This window comes from Pan troglodytes, chromosome 5, assembly GCF_028858775.2.
Source record: "Pan troglodytes isolate AG18354 chromosome 5, NHGRI_mPanTro3-v2.0_pri, whole genome shotgun sequence".
Taxonomy (NCBI): domain Eukaryota; kingdom Metazoa; phylum Chordata; class Mammalia; order Primates; family Hominidae; genus Pan; species Pan troglodytes.
Genome location: NC_072403.2, coordinates 45,487,320 through 45,514,413, shown reverse-complemented (window position 1 = coordinate 45,514,413; position 27,094 = coordinate 45,487,320). Strand labels below are relative to the sequence as shown.

General features: G+C 37.4%; 1 protein-coding gene across 8 annotated transcripts in view; it reads left to right on the top strand.

Moving 5' to 3' along the window:
- Nucleotides 1-27,094, top strand: part of KIF6 (kinesin family member 6) — a 382,518-nt gene that overhangs the window by 97,314 nt on the left and 258,110 nt on the right. For all 8 annotated transcript variants that reach the window (XM_016955398.4, XM_016955396.4, XM_016955395.4 and 5 more), the window contains one exon: nt 14,103-14,232. In XM_016955398.4, the coding sequence (XP_016810887.1) occupies nt 14,103-14,232 (130 nt within the window). The remainder of the gene's footprint in view (nt 1-14,102; nt 14,233-27,094) is intronic.

Below are 27,094 nucleotides of genomic sequence, written 5' to 3'. Positions count from 1 at the left end.
TGTGCTAGGCACCATGTTTGCTAACGTAGTCCCTGTTTCCCTGGAACTCGTAGCAGAGAGGATAAAGCTAGTATAAAATAACATAAGGTGGAATGTGAAAAACATTGTAAGAGAGCCAAAAAAAATGACAAGAGCTCACAGGAGAAAGAAATCACATCAATGCAAGAGATCAGGCAAAGATTCATAGGGAAGATGGCAGATGAAATCATCCTTGAGGGAAGGGGTAGGACTTGGGGCAGCGGAGTGTGGCTTTTGTGTGGAAACAAAGAGAAGTTGAAGCATAGGGCTTGTTCTGTGACAGTTAGTAGACCTGTTTGACTGGAACCCAGTAAGGGAGTAGGCAGGAGCATTAAGACTGGCAAGGTACAAATGTGAGGATTTGGCAGGCAAGGTGTAGCCCTTGGAGATTTTGATTCCAGGACATAGCATAACTGGAACTGCCTTTTAGGAAGAAAAATCAGTTAGTAGTGTGTAGGACTGGAATGAGGTGGACAAGAGTCAGAGCATTGTGGGAAGTTACTAGGACTGCTTAGGTGGCAGCGGGAGTAAAAAACAAAGGAACAAAATTGGAAGGCATCATAATCCAGTGGCTTGAAATTTAACTAAGTGTAAGAATCACCTGGGATGATTGTTAAAAATGCTAATTCCTGGCTTCCACCCCCAGAAAATTCACATATGTTTGAATAAACATCCCAGGTGATTCTAATGCCGGAGGTTTGCCTTGATCCCTTCCTTCATCCACCTAGGGAAGGTTGTTTTTTGAAATACCAGGAAAATCTCTCCAAAGAAGATAGTGAACCAGTATTTATTGAGCACTTATTTTATGCCAGTTTTTATGCTAAGGACTGTGCATACATTATCTCATTTAAGGAAGTAGGTATTATAATCCATGTTTTATGGTTGACAAAACTGAGGTTCACAGAGATTGTGTGATGTTTCCCCAGGATTTCATGTCTGCTAAGAGCTAGAACCAGGTATTAACCCTGTTCCATTAAACATCAGAGCTGGGGGTGCTGCTGTTCTTTCCTAAGAGATCTGTGTCATATCCCAGTATTCCACCTGAAGCAGACTGTGGTTTCTAGGTTTCTTTAGGCCTCTGGAGCCACTTGTGTCAGTCTGGGTGAGCCAAAGCTTGTCCATTTCAGCCCCATCTGGTGCATGTCAGACTCTCTGCAAAGGTCTGAAAGTAAATGTTCTTGGCCTCAAAGGGCTGTGGTTCTAATAGAACAGACTCATAAACTGATCATTTCAGTTGTGCATAGTAAGTGACAAGATGCCCTGGATTCTGTGGGGGCAGAAGAGGGGAAACTGATTTCAATCTGGGGATTCAGAGAAGACTGGAGTAGGCTCCACCACATTATGGTCTCCAACCTCAGCTGGGCCCTCAGCCTGCTAAGCAACACATTCATGTTCCCAGTGCTTTTTGTTCCCATCCTCACAATGATTATACCAGAGGTTCATCTCTTTGGTAAACTACTCCCTGCCCTAAATCTCTTTGGAACCAGTTGTATCCCTATCTCAGAAAGAATATGGACACTGTCAAACATGAATTTCCTCAGCTTCCTGCGTCTCACCCTTTTTCTCACTTACCTACTTTCCTCTAGTCTCAGGAACTCTGTCCTTTTGGAAGCCAGTTCTCCCCCATACACTTTGGACCCTCCTTGTGTCAGCCCTAAACCTGTTTTGTTTGGCCTACACATTTTGTGTTTAAGAATTTTTTACTTCGTGCTTTTAGATGAGGCATGCATCCTTCAGTCCTTACTACTACCTTTTGCATTACATGTTTCATTTGTGTTATTTTTTTCTGTCTCCTATGGGGATTTGAGGGGACTCCTAGGCCTATAAGCATAGATCTCAAAGTTAAAGCTAACTCCAGTCTTTTCTTAAACTGAGTTAATTACTGACACAGCTGGAATGGCAGCCTCTTGAGGAGTTGGGGGTGCTTTCCTGTAGGATGATATGAGTAACCAGTGACCAGTGATGTTAAGTCCTACTCTATGTCTTGGCCAGGGACTGTGTACATTGAGAACTGAAACACTGTCAGTAATCATGATGAAGGAATAGAAAGCCCCCATAGCCCGAAAATGACATAATTCCACACGAAGCCTAGCCCAACCTACTAGAGTAATAACAAGGGAGAAAGCTGGCTTCCTCTACTCTCAGTAGCCAATTGAAGGAGATTGTTCTCAGTATCAGAAATGTCTTAGACAATTAGGAGGTTGTCTTAATCAGCTTGGGTTGCCATAACAAAATACCATAGAATGGGTAGCTTAAACAACAGACACTTACTTCTCACAGTTCTGGAGGCTGGGAAGTCCAAGATCAAGGTACTGGCAGATTTGGTGTCTGGTGAGGGCTCTCTTCCTGGCTTGCAGACTGTTGCCTTCTTGCCTGGTGGAGCGAGAAAGAGAGAGAGAGCTCTTGTTATAAGGATACTAATACCATCATGGGATTGGGACCCCACCCTCATGTCCCCATTTAAACCGAATTACCTCCCAAAAGCTCCATCTCTAAATATCATCACATTGGAAGTTAGGGCTTCAACATATGAATTTGGAGGGGACACAAACATTTAGTCCATATAATAGAAATGTTAGCTTTCACCAACCATTGCCTAATAAGTGATGCGTGGAAGGATGGGAAGAAAGAGTTTCAGTGTTTTCACTCGTATATCTGGAATATAGAAATATATCTGTGATATTTAGAGCTTTTAGTGACATGAATTAATGACAGGAAAAACACTGTCACCTCAATCTATTCCATTTTCCTTGTGCTTTGTGTATAAACAAATGCATACACTTTCTTCAGCCATTAAGAGGTGAAATACACATTCTAAACTGTGTATTAGTATGGATTTGTCTTGCTTTGACATATTGTCCTGTTAGTCTCCACGATTGCGTTATGAATTGATTTATTCTGATAGTACATCATTTTCAGAATCTATTCTCAATTTTCAGTATATGAAGCAAAACCTTAGGATTATTTCAAACAGCTTTGAATGATTCTAAGCTTGCTTGATCACTTTATTCTGTTCTTTAGAAAAATGTACAGGGTTTAGAAACATGTCTATTATAGCTCAACTGATAGAGAAAAAAATTATTACAACCTTTTGAGAGTGTTAATGCCATGTATACCAACAATTTACCATATTGCAAGAATCTCAATTAGCTCTTTTGAGTGCATTATAAAGAATTTAATCTGTATTCGTCTCTTCAATTAACTTACCATTTAGTTGGAAAATGGGGTATACACATGAAACACCTGAAGAGGCTTCTGCACCACACTCGACTATCCCACTAATAATGTATGTACATGTGAAAAGAGCATACACATGATTTAGAGCTGCAGTCATCTCATAAAAGGAGCCCACTTCAGCCAGTTGTTTCCTGTCACTACCTACTCAGGCCCCTTTTAACACCCCCGTCTCTGCTCCCATAACCCTCAATGGTTTCCTAATTTTACTGACGTATGGCAAGTTCTGACTGAGCCAAGAGCTGACAGTGCTGCTGAGGTGGGAGCAGAGCTGAGCTGGCCTGAGAGAGGGGACACATGGGAAGAGCCTTTAGAATGAAGTCTAGGTGAGGGAAGTGAAGAGATTATGTCAGATGGCTGGAGGAGTTATCTGGGCCAGGTGATGAAGGTCACAAGCAGTATATTAATCTCCCTGCTCTGGAACTTCCATAGCAGTTAGCCTACGTGTGATTCCACAGTTAATTGTAATTGGCTTTGTGTTTTTACATTGAATTCTAAGGTAGTTGAAGATGTTCTACAAAATGAAAGTTAGTTATTATGAAACAGAGATAAGACTGATGGTATTCAGACCAACTGGCCAGCTATTATCTATTAGTATTTATCTAACTCGATCTAAGAAGCAAGCCCTAGGAATAATCCATTTAGAAAAATAATGGCTAAATAGATCTCTTTTACAATAGCAAAAGAAGGTAAAATGCTCAGGAACTGTTCGAGAACTTTGTGAACAAGATAGTACATTTTTCTGTGAAAGTAAAAGAAGACTTGAAAATAGATAGTTATTAATCTGTTTCTGAGTGTGCAATAGGAATACCTTAAAGGGGTGTTCTCATATTAATGAGTAGGTTCAATGAAATTCCAAACAAAATCACAGAGGCTTTAAAACACATATATATGATTCCAAAGTTTATCTGAAAGGATAGACAACCAAGAAGAACAAAAGTTTCAAAAAGTAGAGAAGTGAGAGAAAATTAATGACACTATCTATTCAAATTAAGTAAAAGTTCTAATAATGAAATCATGTTATACTACTTCTAAATTAAACAGATGAAGAAAAGCAAACAGATTAAACCAGAATCATATTCTATACAATGTAATCATTTAATGTAGGTAGAGGGAAGAATTCTTCAGTCAACAGTATTGGACATTTGTGTTAGTAAATTAACAACTGCAGGTAATAGCAGCCTAACTTACAATGGCTTAACCAAATAGTCTGTTCCTTGCCACACCCCAAGCCTCACCTCTCCCACACCACCGCACCTTAAAGATTCTAAAAATAGGCAGGGAGGGCTGCTGTGGAAGCTCCAGGATGCCTTCAGGGCTTCCTTCCATCATTCTGCACAGCCATTCTTAGTGGGCAGCTTTAGTCATCATGCAAAATGGCTGCCTCACCTCCAGCATCTCGTGCACATTTCTGGAAGGAAACAGGCACCTGCTGCCTGAGGCTGCTCATGTCCAGGAAGCTCCATCCAATGACTTTCACTTATTTGTCACTGACCAGAATTTTGTGATATGGGCAGCCTTAGTTGCAAGAGAGTCTGGGAAAGTCTAGTGTCTTTAAATAATTCCCTGAACAAAATCAAAGCCTAATAGTTAGGGAGAAGGGGAGGACAGATCCCATACAGGCAAACTGCATCATGAGCCACACAATCATTGATGGAGAGGAAAAATCCATTTAGAGCCCTTATTTCATTCCATCCACTCATATCCCAAAAGAGTACAAGAAAAGTCAATTTTTATATACTCTGTTGATTTGGAAGGACTTTAAGCTTAAAAACTACAGAAATAAAAGAAAAGATTGATACATTATAAGAATTTAAACTTTTATATGTTAAAACAAACAAAATTTCTAATACATCAAAGTTAAAAAGCAAGCACATATAAAATTTGCCTAATAAATATAAGAAACAAAATATTTTATATATAAAGAGCTCATACATTTAAGTACCCCAAATAAGTAGACAAAAGACAAAACAATATAACGGTTAAAAAACAGTTGGAAATAGGTTCAACTTCTTTGTTTCTTTTTTTTTTTTGAGCTGGATTTTCGCTTTTATTGCCCAGGCTGGAGTGCAGTGGTGTGATCTTGGCTCACTGCAACCTCCGCCTCCTGGGTTCAAGCCATTCTCCTGCCTCAGCCTCCTGAGTAGCTGGGATTACAGGTGCCTGCCGCCCCACCCGTCTAATTTTTGGAATTTTTAATAGAGATGGGGTTTCACCATGTTGGCCAGGCTGGTCTTGAACTCCTGACCTCAGGTGATCCACTCACCTCAGCCTCCCAAAGAGCTTGGATTACAGGCATGAGCCACCACGCCTGGCCGAAATAGGTTCAATTTCATTAACCATTCAAAGAGTGTAAATTAAACAGAACATTTTAACCTAAAATATTAGCAAAAATTTAAAAACTAATGTTCGGTGTTATTAAAATAATAGTGAAACAGTCCCTCTCATACAGTAGGAATGTAAATCAGTATAACATTTTTGGAAAGCATTTTACTGCCTACCTTCAAGGAAGATGCTATTTATTGGATTTTAATGTGCAACATACACTACTAAGCACATTTGTTCATTCATCCAATGTATTATTGTGCATCAAACATAAACAGGTGTCCTTTTAGGCCTGGGGCACAGCGATGAACAAGGAACTTAAATACATGATTTTTTTCTCAACAGTCCACTGTAGAGGTGATATTGTCCTCAGTTTATAGAGGAGACAGAGATGCAACGAGAGTTCCTAAGATGCCAAAGACTTACCGCTAGCACATGGCGGGAGGCCAGGATCTCAGCCCAGGTTTGTCCATTCCACAGAGGTTGCTATAGGCTTCCCAGGTATGATGAGAGCCTTAAAGCTGTTCATAACTTTTGATCTTGTAATGTCACCCCCAGAAATCATCCCTAAGGAGAAAATATGAATTATTTCAAAAGCTTCAGGAACAGATATATATTGATACAGTTAAAGATATATGTGTATGTGTGTGTGTGTGTGTGTGTGTATCTCTATCTTACGGTGTTATTTAAAACAGCTTTAAATTGGAAACAACAAATTCTCATAAAAGAATGGTTAAAATATTTCATTAATACATCCTAACCCTAAAATATTGTGTAACTATTAAAAAAATGTTGTAGGCTGGGTGCGGTGGCTCACACCTGTAATCCCAGCACTTTGGGCGGCCAGGTTGGGCAAATCACCTAAGGTCAAGAGTTCAAGACCAGCCTGGCTAGCATGGCAAAACCCTGTCTCTACTAAAAATATAAAAATTAGCTGGGTGCAATGGTGAGCACCTGTAATCTCAGCTACTCGGGAGGCTGAGGCAGGAGAATCGCTTGAACCCAGGAGGTGGAGGTTGCAGTGAGCCAAGATCATGCCACTGCACTTCAGCCTGGGAAACAGTGGAAGACTCTGCCTCAAAATAAATAAATAAATAAATAGAATGTTGTTAAGGGGTGATCAAAAGAGAGTAACAGGCATACATTTATAATTTTATGACAAATCTGCAAAGTGTGTGTAAGAAAATTAAGGCAATATATTAACATACCACATTGTCCTTGTAATGAGGCTCTGCTTTCTTGGTTCTTTCTACTTTCATACTTTTTCACAAGAAGCATGTATTATGCTTATAGTTGGAAAAATAATAAACTGAATGTTAAAATGAAAATAAAAGTAAATAAATTCAGAACTTTTAAAATGTAATATCATAAACTAAGAGGTGTATAAAGCTATTTACCTGGCAGAGGAAATGCTATGGTTTTCCAGAATTACAAATCCATTGCCTCTAGATGTATCTATTCTTATAGGTTTCCCAAATGTGGAAAACTTGAGTACATAATTTGTGGTACTACCACTATAAAATCTGAATAAGAAAGCAAGTATTAGTAAAAATGGGAGAAAATTTCCTTTGAAAAAAAGTTGGTAGCTCTAAAGAAAACAAATTTTAGTGTACGGCTGTATAATTACTATATGGAATTAGGCCAAACAAGACATTTCATTAAGTGGTGGGTTATTTGTAAGCCTGGAGCATCAGAAGGAATGTGATATGGCTGAATGTTTTTAGAAATTAGCAAGGAATACTAGTGTAACAAGCACAGTTTTTTGATTATCTAAAATATTCACTTTTGGAAAAGCATGCAAATGATGATGTCTGGCGGGCAATAGATAAGTGTATGATAAACCATGTTTCAATACATTAGATTTGGGCGCCATTGGTGGTCGTGAAGTGATATTGTTAGGGCATGGAATAGTTTGGTTAGATTAACATAATACAGAAAGATATTCTTATCAAGTTATTAGCAATCTAAAACTTTATTATATTTGGGTATTATTTTGAAAAAAGACAATGGAAATAACATAATGTTTCATATTTATGCTAAATCTTAGTGAAATGATTAAATTATAGTGACTAATAAATAAATGAGTGCAATCACCCCTGAGAAAGCGTTGGTTCTCCTACACATTAATTGCACCTAGTATGGTTCTATCTTTGCTGATCATAGATCATTCTTGTTTGGGCTTCACATGTCCATAGCAGTGGCCAGCAGCTTCCAGTTATGTCCTGAGTCCCTTTGGTGATGTTCATTTTCATGGCATATTGAAGCATACGAGCACAGTAAGCAGCAGACACTTCTGGAGAGTGTGCAGCTGGTTCCTCATTGTCGCTATGCATCCTTGAGCCCTGTTGGTTACATTACATTAAATGACTTTATCCTTTGGTTATTTCAATTCTGTTCCTCTTCAGACAGGGAATAAATCATATACAGATTGCCAGCACTTCTGAAATGGCAGGCTTATGTTAGCAGGATAACCTTAGGAGGTTGGTTAAGATCTTTGGGAATTCAGACTTACAAGAGTCCAAGTCTATTAACATTATTATTTAGCAATAAAGGTAAATTAGAAATAAAAATGATAATATTTAGAGGAGATATTTGCCAGTTTGAAATAAAAGAAATTCATATGGATAGAAAAAGAAAAATTTATCACAAGAATTACTCAGAATATTTTGCAGTGCTGAGTTTGGACTTCTTCTGATAAAGTATTTTATTTGTTAGTGTTTTCACTTTCATAAAAGTTAGAACTTGGTGTTGTAGGTTGCAGATTATATTAACTAACTTAGTTTCTAAAACGTGTTAACAGAAAAAGGAAACTCTGTAAAATATTTTAAAGAGATTTATTTTGAGCCAATAAGAATAAAATAAAAAGAGGTTTATTTTGAGCAATCTGGTTACAGATTGGTTTTGTGCATTTCAGAAAGACAGGAATTATAAAATCATAAATCAACACATGAAAGGCATACATTGGTTCAGTTTGAAAAGGTAGACCGTCTCAAAGGAGGGACTTAGAAGTTCAGAGTTGGGTTTTAGGGATTCTTTTGTTGGCAATTGGTTGAAAGAGTTAAGCTTTGTCTAATGACTTGAAGTCAGTACAAAGGAATGCTTAAGTTGAGACTGGGGACGTCTGTTATCTGTGCTGTGATGCTACATCACAGTCAGGTTGGAAAACAAGCCACATTATATTGGATTAATTTTTTAAAACCTTTAATTAGATTTTGTGATTTGTAGGGTGTGACTTAACACTAGTCTGGCATGGCCTTGGGTCTTGTTTATAATTTGGTGTCTTATTGCCACAAAAAGTTTGTTCTGTGAGTCTTATGATCTCTGTTTCAACATTAATGCTAGTCAGTTGTGCCGAAACTCCAAAAGGGAGGGCACATAACGAAGCGTGTCCAACCTTCTTTCCTATCATGGCTGGGAATTCAGCTTGTCAGGTTTTCTGGGGTCCCCGTGGCCAAGAGGGGGTCCATTCAGTTGGTTGAGGGGCTTAGGATTTTATTTTTAGTTTACGAATGTCATGTGATCAGCTATATTCTTCATTGTCAGTGAAAAGATATGATGTTAGATAAAACTACAAAGAAAAGATACGGTTTTCAAGCTACTAGAAAGAGCTTTTGAAATATCTCAGTAATGGACAAAACGTCCATTGCTTTTAGCCCATTTTGTCTAGGTCAACACTAACACAAAAATGTATTGCAGGTTCATGAAACTTTCCCAAGAAACATATTTCAAGTATTTATATTTTATAACCAAAGAAACCTTTTAGAAAGTTGTAATCAATCTAAGAAAATCTACCTTTGAAATTGTTTAAATGCAGAAAGGAGGGGTCACCTTACATACTTTTCCTAAAACTTTACATCTCTGCTTTTCCCTAAACCTTCACCATAAAGAGCTTCTGAGAAAATGTGTTGGGGAGAAACAAAAAGGATATTGAGAACTGACAAACAAGTGAATATTCTCTTTATTTAAGTGACTTGTGTTTACAACATGTGAAACATATCTAGTTATTTAGAAGAGCCTGGTGCACCCCCACCCATTGTCATGAGGCCCACCTGCTCTTGACATTGCTCTAGGTCAGGGTGTCTAGACGGAGTGGCCTCTAGTCTGTATGACCTCAAGTCACCTTTATGTCACTTATTAAAAGGCACCCCTGCCATCTATTGGAAAATTGTTGCAGTATGCTGATTTTGTTAGGAGGCTCTTCATTGCCTTATGACAGACACTTGTCATGATAACTATACAAACCCATGATGTGAATAGCACCCCATCAGACATGGCGCCATTGTGTAGTGCATGACCTATACCATCATAAGGGATATTTGCAAATAGATAAAAAATAGAAATCACCATGGCAACACTTATATATAACATGAACGTTAGAAACCATGTTCCTTGCAGTAATGCCTGGGAAGTTCCTTTTCAGCAAGTTGATGGTACTGAAATGTGTGGAGGTAGGGTGTGGGGTGGGGAGGATTCTTTCATTGATAGCTTCCATTATTGAGAACAAGAGCCTGCCTATTGCTCTTTATATGTGTTTCAGTCAGTTAAAAAGAGCCTACAAATTCCAACTACTTAGCCAAATGGAAAAGATTCTCTGTTTACAGAGAAAACACAAAGCTTGCTTCTTCCCCATCATTAAGCAGGCTGAGTACACTTAGCAGAACTTTTCCACTTAGGTATCCAAGTTAAGGCTATCAGTGACTTTTCTTGAAATCTAAATATTTTAGAAACATTTTGTAGGGAAAGCTGTTCACAGGCCTGTTAAAAAAAATCAAATAAATAGTTTGGGGGTTTCCATCTTGGAATTAGAATGTTTATTTAAGAAACTCTAATAAAGCCCTCTTTCAAGCCCATAAAAATTACAGTCAGAACCAAGTGGTAGATTAAGGATTCAGGAAATAGCTATTGATTTGTGAGGGACAGAGGGAAAGAAAGGGCCAGGAAAGGAAGGAACTTGATGAGAAACTTTTTGTAATGGTCCTTATTTCCTTCAACTTTGAAAAACCATTTCACTGGCAGTAGAATTTAAAACACTCTCATTCTGCAACTACCTCTCCCAGGCAATAGACGTAGTGCCCAGGGCATGGCTCAGGCTGGGCTTCTATGAGCAAAGGCATGAACATAGGTGGGGCTGACGCACTGGCTGCAAGACTTGGTGCAAAAAGGATTTTCACTGGGGGGCAGGCAGGGCAATATGGGAAAGTCCAAAGCATCATGCCCAAGGGATTGGGCAGAAATCAGAAAAGAATCTGAAAACTGGCAAGAAGAGACCCTGATTGGTGAGGGAAGATTGTGTTTCAAAGATTCCAGAAGGATGCAAGAAGTGGACCCTTTTATAGCGTGCCCACAAATGAGCCCTAAGCAGGGGGAAGCCCATGAAAGAAAACTCTAACCTGCCTTTGTATTTACTTTTCAAAACCTCCATGGTCAAGAAATCAGAAAAAAGTGAGGAACACATGATATTAACGCATAGGGATGGGTTACAAAAGATAGCCGAGAGTTCTATGAAGAAACGCCAAGGGCATGTACAAAGTGTATTTTGTGACAAAGCTGGACAAGCACCTGGAAGTAAATGTAGAAGTGTAATAGTTCTGAAGTAGCTACATTGGAGATCAAAGGCTCTGGGTGATTTAGAAGAAAAAAGTAGCTTAGCCAAATATCACTGATGACATTTAACACTTTTTACCTTCTGCATGTAATTATTCTATATAAATATAATCATAAATCAGTGACCCATATAAGGTTATCTAATAAATGAGCATGCTTAGAATTCCATACTTGCTTGTTCTCTGCATTTCCTGTTTCAGTGAAGTAATGGTGAGAGATATAGGTATTAGGTGTCCTTACTATTACTTACATTTTTTGATTCAGTAATGATATAAACCCTATGGATGTTTAGGGAGACCCATAATCCCCAGTTGAGCGTTATTGTGTAGTTAATGTTGTGTGGCTTAGTATACCCACCAACTGCATGGTCAGGAAGGTAGAAAAGAAACTTGCCCTGGAAAGACACTCTTTTTAAAATTTTCAGTGACCTTACCTATTAGTAGATATGACTCATTAGTGTCTTCAGTTGTTTTACACCAAGAAAATTAGTAATTTTACCCTTTGGGCATGAAGTGGAACAGGATGGAAAGTAAAGATAAAAAATCAGAAACCTCCTCTCCACGTGTCTACTAGAAGGGATATTAAAAATGAAGTCAGTGGCTCTCACCCTTGGCTGCACACTAGAATCACCTGGGACTTTTACAAATTCTAATACCCAGACCATACCCTGGACCAATCAAATCAGAATCTCTTAGGATGGGACCTAAGCAGCAGTGCTGTGTATGGGGGTCTGGGGAGAGTGGGGTGGGTGGGGGTGGGTGTGTGTATCCACAGATAGTTCCTTTTGGGAACACCTGGATTAAATGAAATAAGGCAAGTGCCTGACGTACATTTAGTGCCCAATGAGTGTATGCACCACCTTTGAATTGTTTGCTGCTACCCCATCTCTCCCTTTTCCAAACTTGCACAAGAATAGTATTGTATCTGTCTTGGTCTTTCAAAGTGTATCATAGGTGACTTTGCCTTAGAGTTAGATAATTCGTTTTTGACTTCATGCTGACAAAGGCAGAACTCTCTTCTTTTCTCTCTCTCTCTTTTTATTTTATGTATTTATTTTTTTTTTTTTAGAAAAGGCCTCGCTCTGTCTCCCAGACTGGAGGACAGTGGTACAATCATAGCTCACTGCAGCCTTGAATGCCTGGGCTCAAGCCATCCTCCCACCTCAGTGTCCAAAGTGCTGGGATTACAAGCTTGAGCCACTGCACCTAGCCCTTTTCTCACTTTTAATATACCATCTCATTATTTATTTTGTTACTTTATCTTCCAATATTACTTAACTTCTCTCACCTATAAGCCCCAGAATCTGTTGGTTTAGGAAGAATCATTACTTCCGTGTCTCTAGGGATTTAATTTAGCCAAACCTTCTTGAGCACTTCAGAAAAATCAGGGTGGAAATAAAGTTTAAGGAATAAAGGGAGTTTTTAAAAATAGAATACAACTCATCCATTTCAATTCAATTCAATTCAAATGCCTTTCTCTTTTCCAAGCATTTTTAATAAGCTCACTTAAGAGTCTTGTTGAAAAATAAATAAATTACACTTGTTTTCATTAAGAGAAAAGATCTTTTTCCATTTTTGCTGGTATTGTTGAAGGAAACAAAAAAGAGTCTAAAACTTGGCAAAGGAGGACATTATTAGTGACATATTGGTCACAGATGTGCTGGTAGAGCTACATTTTCTTCCTGCCATTAGGATTTTAAGTGCTCACAAATTACGTATGAAAGTCCAGATAACTTTCTTACAAAAGGGAAAGATGAAAAAAATTATGATACTTGCAAAATCTTCATTTTTAAGATATTCTTAATAAGTTTTTATAAAAAAGAAAATTACACATGTCCATCTGCTAGTTTTTCTTTTAAAGGAAAAGTAGTGCTGGGTGATGCCAACATTTACTTAGTGTCAACAATTCCAAATGTTTTAAACGAGTGAAGATACCTGAGATACTCTTTGGCAATACTTGTAAATAATAAGATTTCCTTTCCTTAACAATTCTTAAGAAAATCAAGAAGGCAAAATTTAAGAGGTAGAAAGGAACTCTCTTTAGTAACTTTATGACTAAAATCTGTAGGCCTGTGAAGCAGAGTATGAGGAGTTTAGCCAAATTTTGTTCCATTGCAGAAAGTCCCGAAAGGACTTTAGGGAGAGTATTGACAAGCCAACTCTGGAAACAGGGTTAGGATTCACCTGGGAGGAAACGGTGTTGGCATCAGGATGCCCATTAAGGTAGTTGTAATAGAGGAATGTAATTCCAGATCTAAGGCTCTGACTAAAAGGATGTAATGGAAGGAAAGGTATGTTGTAAATGAAAAAGGATCAAGAAACGGATTTGAAAGGCATTAAAATAATAATGGCAAGCTAAATCTTTATTATAAGACTTGAAAATTTTTTATTCACCTTGATGAGAAAACTCAATAGGGGAATAACTCCTAGAAGGATGACAGATGCCTCAATTTTCATCACGTTTAAGTTGGTAAGTGAACCAGTTTGAAATGTCATGTAAATTGAAAGTGATATGAAATTGAACAAAGGAATGAGTTCACTGCCTATGTAAGAAACTGAATCATGACACAAAAAATATGGCCTAGTTTGCTGATATGCAGGTAGAAAATTATTATCTGTTTGTATTTTTAATTCAGAAAGAATATGCATTCTAAGATGATTTAGCGATCTGATTATTACAATGACAGGTGGCTTTAAATCAGGAGCTTGTAATATATTTTTCAGTCTCAAAGCTATTTGATAGTACTGTGAAGGGAATGTCAGTGTTCGATTCTAATCCAGTGCTGTCTGGTATCTTGTGTGTTATTTGCTTTTATAAGTTCAAGACGTCATACTATACAGCTTTTTAAAAGCCTGTAGGGAAGACTTCAAGTTCTTTTCATTCTCAGCAGTACCTTGTTTTCTTGCTTCCCATTTGCTTAGGAAAGTGACAATACTGGAGGATCCTGATCAGAACATTCACCTGAAAAACTTGACTCTCCATCAGGCAACCACAGAGGAAGAAGCTCTGAATTTGCTTTTTTTAGGAGACACCAACCGAATGATTGCAGAGGTAATAAACTTCTCTCTGCAAGCTGTTACTTCAACATTATAAGATACAGTATCTGAAGCCAAGGCAGAAAAAAAAAAAAGATATAATAGAAGTTTAGGGCCAACAATGACCTTAAAAATAATCTCGTCCAAACCTCACATGCAGATAAAGAAGCCCAGATCTAGATAAGTGAGGAGACTTTCCCAAGGTCACCCAGCTAGCTAATGAGCAGGAACAGAAATCTAGACCCCTGGATTCTCAATCCACTGCTTTTTCTACTTTAGTGTATCTACCTTTAAGTTTTTATTTTTATATTCTAAGTTGTATACAAATTGGTTTGTACATTAATGACAATGTATTACATGTCTTAATTGTAGGAAGTTTTGCATATTTTCTAAAATTTAAAAATGCTCAGTCCATTTTTCCTAACCTGAAATCATCCATATGTTGGCATGTGTTTACATATCCATATGTTTTCATTTAGTTAGTGGGTTAATAGGTATAAAGTACTTAGAACAACGCATTGAACATAGGGAGTATTCTATGCATTTGCAGCTATTGTTGGCGTATCTGGTAACACCACTATAGTGTGTATATCTCAGTGCAATAGTTGGAACATGCTTATATTTAAAATTATTCATTGTTAATCTGACATTCAAATTTAACTGAGTTCCTATTTTATCTGAGAATTCTATACAGGAGCTAGGATTGACCCAGCTTGGTCAGGGGCCCAAACTGTAACTGGTTTCTGATTGCAGATGGAGGGTTATGAAGCTCTCATCCAGCTACACTGTGGTGAAGGGAATGGGATGGTGGTGGTGGTGGTGGTGGTGGTGTGGGAACAGTTCCCCAAATGAACAGCTTACAGTTTTCACTGGCATTTTCTTTTTAAACCACCCTTCCAGAGTTCTGTATTTTACCTTGTCTCTGATAACAAGTATTAGGTAGGAATAGTAAGCTGAAAGCGTAAGTAGTCCAAGAAAAATCTCCGTCAAGGGACCTTTTATTCAGCCCCATATCTGCCCTCTAGAATGCCCTGCCTTAGACGCAAGATAGACCAGTGCAAACCAAATTCAGATAGTGAAAGCATCGTATTGATATCTGTTATTATTTTGGGCCCTTAGTTTTTGTTTTTGTCACAGTTGTTTACCAGTTTTGCATCAATACTTTTCAATAGACTAGCTAACTTATATAGGTTGAGTTTATGTGCCATATATATGGATTTAAGGTCGCTTAAATTGTTATTTTTATTTGAAACAACATTCACATAGTTTTAAATCTCAGAATATTTTGTTTTGCTTTACAAATTTGTATTTGTGGTCAGTACTCCAATATTTTGCCCATTTGATCATTTGTGATGCTCTTATTTGTCATAATAATCGAAGATTAAGGAATAAAGGTTGAGTAAGAATTCGGGCGTATGATGACAAAGGATTTAGCATGCTCCACTAAATCCTGTTCCTCCATATATAGTTTAATAAACAGCAAACGAGGAGATACAGAATAGAAATGGGTCCTATCCACCAATGCTTATGAAAAAGAGAAAAGATAGATTCATAAACTTCTATAAGGAAAACAAGTAGAGGAGCCTGTTGCCGCCTCAGTGCTAACTGACTTTCTTTCAGAGGCGATCCATCCCTAGAGAAGTACAGGCCTCATCCTTGCCAATTACTTTCCCTCACCTTCAGTGGGTTATGGAAAGGCCCTTAACCTGTTCCACCATGATCTCCAGTAGCTTAAAAGCTTGGCCATTTGCTCTTTCAAAGTTATGCATGAACTTTAACTACATGGTTTCAGGCTGGGGTTTTGCAAAGTTTTAAGGAACTTCCTTTGTGAAACTTACCTGTCTTACCACCTTACGAAATTCCAAGTCTTTTTTTAAATTTTTCTTTTTAATTTTTTATTTTTTGAGACAGTCTCACTCTGTTGCCTAAGCTGGAGTGCCATGGTGTGTGTGATGGCTCACTGAAACCTCCACCTCCCGGGTTCAAGCCATTCTTGTGCCTCAGCCTGCCAAGTAGCTGGGACTGCAGTCATGCGCCACCACACCTGGCTATTTTTTTTGCATTTTTGGTAGAGACAGGGTTTCGCCATGTTAGCCAGGCTGGTCTGGAACTCCTGGCCTCAAGTGGCCTGCCCACCTCGGCCTCCCAAATGCTGGAATTACAGGTGTGAGCCACCGCGCCCAGCCAGAATTCCAGGTCTTTTCCTATTACTTACTGATGAGTGTTTAATATTATAAATAGCTGAAACCTGAAGAAGGCTAATCCTAATAATGCTGGTTGTGCATTAATTTTTGTTTAATTTGTTTATTTTTCCTATGTAAAGCCTGATTTATTTAAAAAACCAAGTCTAATAGGTTTTGGTTGCTTCTGTGCTTGCTTTTGTCTTTTCTTTGGTAATAATAATTACCATGTTATAATGACAGCCTGCTTAGTGTAAGTCTTTCTATTGTTGTAGACGTGTTATATATATATTCTAAATTATTTTAAAAGTATACCCAATATTTAGCACCTCAGTTTATACTTTGAAAGCAATGAAAGCAAATGCATAAAAATATAAATGACGAGTAACTGTCAACCCCTAGAAATTCCTTATTATTCACAGTCTTCTAAAAAAGCATGTTTTGGATTACAACCTAACTGTCAGAATGCAATTTGTCAGCACAGAACGAGCTTACCAGGATAAAAAGAACAAACGAATAATTTTTTTAAAAAACGACGTTCCCAATTTCCCATTTACACAGAGGAATCCAGAAGTTGCCTTGGTAACCAGAAAACATTTGCAAAACAAAGTCTGAATATGTGGGACACAAAGTGGAGTGCTCTTTCCTTTCATGTTCTTTACCCATAGCCAGCATTTTAAGGAAAACTTATTAAGAGTAGCTTCAGCCTCTTCTTATTTATTCAGAATTCTTAAGTAATTTCAGCAATCCTACCAATGTTTTGAATAAAACTTGATTATGTCCCTAGGATAAATTTTTTTTTAAGTTGAACTGCTGGGCCAAAGAGAATAAATATTATAAAAGCTGAACTGTGTGTGACCCAGCATCCAAGTCCACCAGTCGCAAGTATAACTTGATACTTTTTTTGTCTTATAGCTGAAATATTTCTATCAAGTCATCAAATCTAACTGAAGAAAGCAGCCTGCATTCAATGCATCAGGCCATGCATAGTGCCATAGATAGGACCATTTGCCCCTACCTTGAAGGCATAGGCACTCTGTGCCCAAGTATGGTCCTAGGAAAACCTGTGTTAGAATACCCTGTGATAGTTAAATGATGCAGTTTCTTGGATTACATTTCTGGTTGATGGATTCAGAATCTCTTCCATGTGGAGCCCAGGAATGTGCATTGTAGCATTTTAAATGTGCTCAGGCTAAATTTGGGAGCAGTCTGGGCTTTACCCTTAAGAAAGCTGGTTGAAACCCACTCCCAGAGGCAAAAAAAACCAAGCAGGTCTATATTCTGCACCCTTGTCAACACCACAACATTTGAAAATTCTGCCAATTTGGTAGACAAAAAAAGAAATCTTGTTTTAATTTGCATTTTGATTACCAAATACTTTTATATCTTCATTGGCCATTTGCATTTCTGTTTTTGTTCATGTCTTCTATTTGTTTCTCTCTTGAAGTGTTAGGGTAGGTCTGATTGATCCGTTGACCCCATGAGGGCTGGAACTTCATCCTGTTCAGCAGTTTGTTGTACTGTGTACTGGCAGCTGTAGGAAGTGAATACTGTGTCCGAGTGGTCTAGCATATAATTTCTTATATAGGTATTACCTGGTGTAGTTATTGACCTGGATGGATTCTGGAGCAATAATATGCTATATCTGGTATAAAACATTTGCTGTGAAACTGCTTGCAGGGGACCTTTGGTGAGAAAGGAACACTCGGTGCTGACGTTGGGAAAGTCCGGGGTCCCCTGGGTGGGCAGCTTGCTTTCTTTCCGCCTGGCTTCCTTTCCCACGTGAACGGTCAGGTGACTTCCTCCAGTCAGTGTTGGTTCTACTCTGTGGTTTCTTCACCATCTCCTGCCATCCCTGCCAAGTAGTGCTGAAGAGCATGAGCTTTGGAGACCTTCTTTTCTACCCCTGGCTCCACCCTTTGCCAAGTGTGTGTCCTTGGACAAGTCACTTAACTGGTCTAAACTGTACTTTCTAACCTGTAAAATGGGCATAATAATACCCACCTTCTAGGGATATAGAAACAATTGAATTAAATAACATTTGGACAGGCCCTGGAGTTCTTAGCTGGCAACTATTTAAAGACAAGACTTTCATCTTGTTCATCTCTATTCTCTCAGCACCTGGCAACTAATAGGTCATCAGTTATTGATTAACTGTTTTGTGGAATTCATGAGAGAGGAAGACCTGGTGATTTCAGGCAATAAGACCTCCAATCTCAGGCCCAGAATTGAAAGTGATTTTATGGTACACTGTGCCTATTAGTGAGTACTGAGAACATCACAGATGACTTCAACATTTTGTGTGTGTGTGTGTGATACTTCAAATCTTTTGAAAGAGGTTACTTTCCAAATAATTAGCCTATCAACAAAGTTTATGGGATTTATAAATAATTTCCCCAAGAGGGATTAGAGGTCTTTATACCTAATTCTTTGCTTGAAATAAAAGACATACAGACACTCCCCAACTTACAATTTTTCAGCTTTAAATGGTGCGAAAGTGATATGCATGCAGTAGAAACTGTACTTCAAGTTCTCATACAATGATTCTGTTTTTCACTTTCAGTACAGTCTTCAATAAATTATATGAGATATTCAACACTTCATTATAAAATAGGGTTTGTGCAAGATGATTTTGCCCAACTGTAGGCTAGTATAAGTGTTCTGCGCACGTTGAAGGTAGGCTAGGCTAAGGTATGATGTTCAGTAGGTTAGGTGTATTAAATGCATTTTCAACATGGTATTTTCCATTTATGATGGGTTTGTGGGAACATAACCCCATGTCATAAACCGTGGAGCATCTGTACTAGATTTATCTGAGTTATGCTGATGTGCTTTGTAAGCTCTCAGGCTTTGCACATTAGCAAACTTTTGGAGTAAGTTGTATGACCTTGTGGAAGTGCAAATAATTGGGAGACAGGGTGTGAGTGGGGGTTAATAGGTTTATGTGAGTTATAGGAACAGCTGTTCTTCGACGCGTTGTCTAATAACATAAGGATAGGGCAGGAAGGAAGGAGTAGCTTTATTGTGTGATTGTGTTTGTTAACACAACTTTAAGCCCCAATCTCCTTGTGGGATGTGTGTGGAAAACAAGAGGATTTTGGTTTCAATTAGTTCCAAAATCATTAAAGGGATACTGACTAACACATCCTCACAAATTTTTGTTTGAAAGATATGTCAGTTATATATAATTAGCAAGTTTGTTATAAAATTTGTGAACCTGGTTAGAGCAAAATATACAACAGGCAAACTACATTTTGGCCTTGATCTTATTACAGTAAGAATAGCATGTTTAGCAGGGCGCAGTGGCTCTCACCTTTAATCCTAGCTGCTCAGAAGGCTGAGGCAGGAGGATTGCTTGAGCCCAGGAGTTTGAGGCCAGCCTGGGTAACATAGTGTGACTCCACCTCAATAAATAAATAAATAAGAATAGCATTTTCTTCTTATTAGGCCCTGATAAGTAGCTAGAAGCCTTAGTAAAAGATATATTGACAATTCTAACCTCTTTTCTTATCTATTATACATACCTACTAGGTATAGAAGAAAAGAAACTTAAATTTTGAGCACTTACTATATGACAAGCATTTCTTTCTTGTTCTTATATTTTATATATGAGATACATGAGAAATATACAGTGTTCTTTAAATAGCACTTCTGTGTTATAACACAGTTTGCATTCTGATCTAACCTGAGTTAATGGTATTACATGAACCATGAGATTTGTTCTAAAACGTCGATTAAAATAAATGAGTGGTATGGAACAGCTATTATTAGAATTTTAAGATTTATATACTCCATATACATTATTAAAAGAATAGTCTTTTGGCTGTAAAATTTAGTCCCAGAGTTTCTTCTGATCTTTAAAGTTCTCATCTCGAATTAAACATAGCATATGAAAGTCACTTTTACTCTATTCAGTATTATTGACATTCACCAACAACAGCAACAAAAAATGAAAGAGAGGAGAAAAAAGCCATCTTCAGTGAAACAAGGAAATAGCCATAACCTCAAACTATGAGAAAACCTGCCAAATACTATGAATTTGACTTATGGTGAGAGAGGGTGCTGAGAGCCACCTCATATGTCCTCCAACCTCAGGCAGGATAGAGTTTCCCTTTAAAGAAAGGGTCACAATTCTCAAATGCAAATCCAATGATCTTTTGGTTAGAGTGATGAGATCTGAAACACAGGCAAGTATGGAGGAAGACTCTGGGAATGTTATATAGATATTCATTCTAACTATAGAAGGTGGATCCAAAGAAGAAACCTTAAATACAAGCCATTTTTATGATCAGTGATGTAGGCTCATGCCAAAGAAGATGGCCTTTGGTGAGTGGGATTCAGGGAGTTTGTTATTGAAGGGACTTAACTGTGAGCCATCCCAGACCTATTCATGTGAAATATTGAGGAAAGTTTATGCTCTTGAGGCTAAAGACATAACAGATGTAATGTAAAAGTATTCAGGATATAAACCCAATGTGAATATTTCCTCACCTATCCTCTAGGCTATTCTTTAGGAAAGGGATAGTCATGTTCAAAGATAAAATTATCAGAAAGAAAACATCCCACAACCTATTTATATATATGGAGTAGGTGTCAGGGCTAAGGAACATACATCTGAAGGCTGATTAAATCAGAGAGCACAGGGCTTGTTCTTCATAATCTTAAGTATGTTATTTAAAGACAATCTTTGTTTTTTAAAAAATAGCTTAATATTATAGAAGAGCCCAAAGAAAAAGGTTACAAGACAAAGAAAAGCAAACTTGAAAAACTTCAGAAAATAAATGAAAGAGAAAAAGCCATGAAAGAGATTAAAGTGCCATTAGAAGTGAATAGAAAGGAGGAAGAAGAAGAAGAGGAAGAGAAGGTATAGGAGAAGGAGGAGGAGGAGGAGGGAAAAAGAAGAGGAAGAAATGTGACTGAAAAATAACTAAGGATATAAAAATTAATGAGAGAAGGTGTATCTAGAAAGAGAGACAAAGGAGCATCCAATTATGCATAGTTAGAAATCCTGAAGAAGAGGAGGGAACAAAGGCAACAGAAAAACTAGAGAAAAGTTTTCTGAAACTTGGAATTACTTGAATCTGCAGATAAAAAGGACGTAACTGAAAAAATTGGAAGAGCTCAATTCCAAGACATCCTCTACTGAAGTTACTAAATTCCAAAGCTAAAGAAAGAGACTTAAGGGCATCTAGTCAGAAAATACAAGTCAACTATAAGTGAAAATAAAATAGGTTGTTATGCCTACCACTGGACATCTGTGCTTCTAGAGTTCTTTCTTCGGCATCTGTACTCTGAGTGACATTGTCCTAAAATTTGTGTCTGTTCCTGATCTTGATGTCCAAACTCGAAGATTGCATTGAGTGCTATCCCAATAAAGTTTCACAGTATATATTTTTTTCATTAGAACAAAATCATACAAATGGATATCTAAATTCTCCTTGGTGTGTTATCATTACCTGTGTCTTAGTTGTTTATACACAGGATAGTAAAAGGTAATTTCAGCTTGTCTATAATCCCAAGGTATGTAGTATGTATAAAAAAGACAGTTTGAATAAACTGCTAAAATTCTTAGGATTGTTAGTTCTTTTAGCCCCATAATATTTTTATTCCACTTACGTGAATAGTCAGACTTGGAAATTTTTAAGCGAAGGCTGAATTTTAATAGGAAGAGAAAAAAGAAAAAAATTCAAACTCAATTTAAAAGATGAAAAATGGACAGAGTGGACAATTATGATAAGTTACTGTTTTGATGGCTAAATTTAGCTTATAATTCTTTTTGCAATCAAGTGAAAAATACAGCAGGGGGTTGGGCAGACATTTTGGGTTATATAATTTTCATTGTTCAGAGAGCAAACCTTAATGCTGGTGGAGGATATGATGCTATCTAGCTCAAGAATGATGTGTAAGAATGATAATTGAATGTAGTTCCAATTAAAGATACAGGCAAAATTCCTTCTCAATTTCCCATATGTACCACAATTTAGCCGACTTAGATTTTGATATAAATGTGTTTGACTTTAATTTGCCAAATCCTGGAGAAATGACCCTTAGGGAAGTAATCCAAATCCTGACATCCACAGAGGAAACTTCAACAGAACCACTAATTCTGACTTTGTTTTCCCAAAATTTTTGAGTCGGCCAATAGATCTTTGAGGATGTAAAAGTCAAAAATCCATCAAATTGATTCCAGACTTGTTAGGAGGGATACACAATAAAACATACTAGACCTATTCTTATCATAAAGGTGAATCATAATTATTAGAACATTCTTATTATATGTTCCAGATTGCTCTAAAGTTTGTTTTTAAATTTTAAATAAAATTGGTGTGTCTAGTCTATTTCTCTTTTACAAAACTACTTTGACAACATGCTGGATAAGAAAAAGACCTAGAATCCTGCAACTGGGGAAAATCATTTTGACTACTTTCCTAAAAGCCAGGTATCTTATAAACAGAAAAGTCAGAAAGAAAAATGAGAAGTTTAGGATCATTAATTCCAGTAGAGGAATATCCACTCAGGAATATTTTGTTGCTAGGCAGTGTGTTCTGAAACAACTCCAGAAAAGTTCAAGGTAGGTGTTTATAGGGTCACGTGCTAAACCACTAGGTTTGGTCAGGTCTCACTTTTCCAGGCTGAGTTAGAGTACATCAAGGGCATAGCAAGCTTCCTAATTCAATTCATTTAATATGGGAAGAACTATATAAAGAATCACTTAACCAATAGCTAACGGATTCGGTAATTCTTTGTTAAGGGTGAGGTTTAACCTGAAAGGCCAAGATGCCAACCCAGAAAACATTTAGAAAACCACATGGAAGTTAGCATTTTCAGTCTTCAACTCAGATAGAGCAAGTGAGCAGAGGAACAGATCAATTAGAGTATCAGTGTAGAAAGTGTTATCAGACAAGGAGAACTGAAGTGGAAAGCTGAATTCTAGATCCTGTGGTTGCTATTGTTGTTCTTAGTTGGTTTGTTTTAAGGAGTCTCAGGCATATACTTTACAATGTCCTGTTCAATCGAAAAGAGATTTCCTTTATTTGATCTATTCTAGATTAGTGGAAATTCCTGTTGAGATATTTTACTCCAAGATAACAAAGTGATTGAAAAAAAGATTTTGGTACACAGGAATGGAATAAAAGGTATAAGTTATGGCAAGAAATAAGTAAGCGTTCAAGGTACCCTAGAAAATTTTTAATATGATATACAGAGGTTATTTGAATCATTGAAGGCTGCATTAACTGTCTATAATCATTTTTGAAGTGATTGAAAACATTAGTATAACTAAAAGCAGAAAAAAAATAATTTTACAAACATCCATAAGAGCATATTATGTAAACCTCAAGAAATTATATTTCACTTACTGATTCTTGCTCCCAAATCAGACTTATCATTACTAAAAATGGCTGGACACACACGCACACACACACACACCCCACACAAAAAAATGCATCACCATTTATTTTCAAATTTCTCTTTCAGCAGACAGGTATCTCCTGCTGTATAGAAAAGGATTATTATTCAATGAGATTTGAGGTTTTTTACCATATGAAATAGCTTCTGAGAGTGGTAGCTGAATCAGTGCCAGGGAGAGGAATAAAGGGCAGTAGAAGGGGCCTTAGCACCTCTCTCCAGGCCTCAATCCAGGCATTTGATGTTATGTAAAGTGTCCTAACAAAGCAGCATCAACCCCTGCCTCCACAGTCACATTGCTGCTCCAAGCCCCTTCTATATAAACATTTTGAAGCCACCATTGTCTGACAGGGTCATTTTTGAGTCACTTTTTACAATCTGCACCATTCTGTTTACACTGCCACAAAATGAGCAGGACACCAAACACTCATTTGTAGCCCAGTGGATCACACCACTACTTCACTACGCACTAGAACAAACAGTTCATTACAATAACACTATTTAAACAATGTTCCAAATGGATTTTTTAATGAACATTTAAAACTCCATTTGGAACAACAATTTTTTGGATTCTTCCAGGGTTTGGATATTAATGACTGTCTATATGCACAAATGTTAAATGTCTTTTCTGAACACAATGGCTAATGCCAATTGGGGATAGTTCCAGGGAATTCATGAAGATAAATGAATTTTGAGTAGGCTTATTTGGGGAGTAGGAAAAGGGTATACTTGAGTGACAAGCTAGAGGACATTCTAGACAGGAGAAAAGGCAATTGAAGATGTAGAGAGTAGTGATTAAGAGCTCTGGAATCACGCACAGCAAATAACTGAAGCCCAAGACTGATAGGGAGATTTGAGTTAATCTAGCTGTTTCAAATAGTTCTAATTTTTAGACTCAAATGAACTATATTCCATGGACTTAAAAAAGCTTGCAGATGTAGTCACAGAATTATTTGAAGATTTTTAGAAATTATGGAGCATGCTGTAGAGATTCCAGAACACAAGAAATGAGCAAGAGTCAACAAATTAACAAACATTTTTAACACTACTATGTTATGCTAGGCAATGACGCATAAGACACAGTCCCTGTCCTCAAGGAGCTTGAAGTCTAGGAGGGAGGAAGAGGGAAATGGAGAGGCTTTGTAGGAAGTAATCTTTCAGATGAATGGAACTTCAGTGAGAAGTAAAGTTTTTGCTACACTGGAGATAAGAAAGAGGAAAAATAACTTTCTTTAACCATAGACTGCAGATATTATGACTCTGTAAGGAGTCCAGTGAGCCTAGGTTTTTCAATTTTCACCCCATAAAAGAAAGTCTATTCTCCATTTTCCGAAAAAGAAAACATATATGGAAGATAACAAGCTAATATTTTTGATACAAGCCCTAAAAAAGAAACTGATAAAGGATTATTAAATAATGGTCAGTAAGCTATTAAGAAAAAGTCAGCATTGATTTTACCTTAAACTAATTTCATTCACTTTTCTGATAGCATTTAAAATTTTATAGATCAAATCAATTCTTTTTTTATCTCTCAAAATATCCTTGGGGATATAAAGAGAAATTGAAGGCAATAAAAGTACTTGGATTGAAGTCAATTGTAAAATACCTGTAACTATTACCTAACTGGGTGGAGAGCAGAGGTGGTCTTCTGGGAATGTTGTTGGTCTGCCCCATTGCTTCATGTCTTACACATTGTTTGGATGAGAATATACAAGATATTTTCATTTGTAGATAGGACAAAATTGACAAAAAGACCAATATCCAATAGATTGTAATGTTGACATAAAAACTAATCAAATGCAGTCATGAAATAAACTAATGTGTGTGTGTGTGTGTGTGTGTGTGTGTGTGTGTCCCAAAGAAATTCCATAGCATGTAAGGGCTGGAGCAAATCCGGTATAGTAACACTTCATGTGATGTGCTATTTACTGGCAATACTAGATTTAGATTGTCCAGGTTCCAGGAAGTAATACATCCAATGTCCTCTGCTGTGGTTAGGCTACTTTTGAAATAATAATATATTCAATTCAAGTGCCAGAGTACCATATTTAAAAAGGATTTTGATAAACAGTTGCATAAGGCCCAGTTGAGAGGAAGAGAGATATTTAGTCTTAGGGAGCATGCTAGTTTAATTCAGTGATGTAGATAGGATTGGCATTAATCAAATATGCCTTTTAACAATACTACTTTGTCTGAGAGATGGAGGACAATTGGAAGGGACAAGAGTAAATACTGAGACTAGAAGGGAGAGACTACAGTAACCCAAGTGAGAGATAAAGGATATTTGGCTACTGGGGGAGATACAGATAAGTGGAGAGAAATCCAACAGGAGTAGGATGGGTTGGATATCCATCCATGGGACACAGAGGGAGGGAAGGAGATACAGTTGTTTTGGGAACATTATGTACGAGATGCTGGTAAGGCATTTTAAAGACAATGATCAGTCAAACTGCTGGACATTCCAATCTGCTATACAGAACAATTAAGGTAAGAGATAAGGACACAGGAGGCATCTGAATAAAGTGAATATCAACAGCGACGTTAATATGACCTTTTACACTTCCCAGATCACTTCAGCACTCAGTAACTCAGTTGGTATTTAAAATAACTCCCTGCAATGAAGCAGGTCTTAATATGGCATTCTAGAAACATGAAAATCAAAATTACTTCATGTAAATTTGCTTATAACACTAGTAAGCTTTTAACACTAGTAAGTGACAGAACCAGGACTTGAAACCAGGTTATCTGACACCAAATTCTGAGATTTTTGGTGTGTGATTTTTATTACACTACAGAGCCTATGCAATGAGGATTTGAGCTGTAGAAGATGAGTTTCCAAGGGGAGGAAATATGGTCACCATAGCTTAGGACACACCTATTTTTAGGGACTGCAAAGAAGAGAGCAGAGTAAAGGAAAAAGCGATAGAGAAGGAGAAAGTGACTGGAGAGTATTTGGCACTGGAAACCAGGTGGTGGGCAGAGGGTGGCGAGCTCCTGGAATGAGGGAATGGCTAGCGTTTTCAGATATTACCTAGAGGATCATCATGTTCATTGCTAAGAACAGATCACTTTCTTTACTGCACATTTTGCTTTTCTCATTTCATGCTCATTCTCATTTCACACATTGTGGCTTTAGATCCTGACTAGATTGTAAGTTCCTTGAGGGCAACATCCAGGTCTTATTTTCCTTCTTGTCTCTGTACTGCCTAACACAGTGATATACATAGGCTAATAGGAAACGTGAAAGCTCTCTGCATGCAGGTGATTAATCATCACTAAAATTTTCCCAAA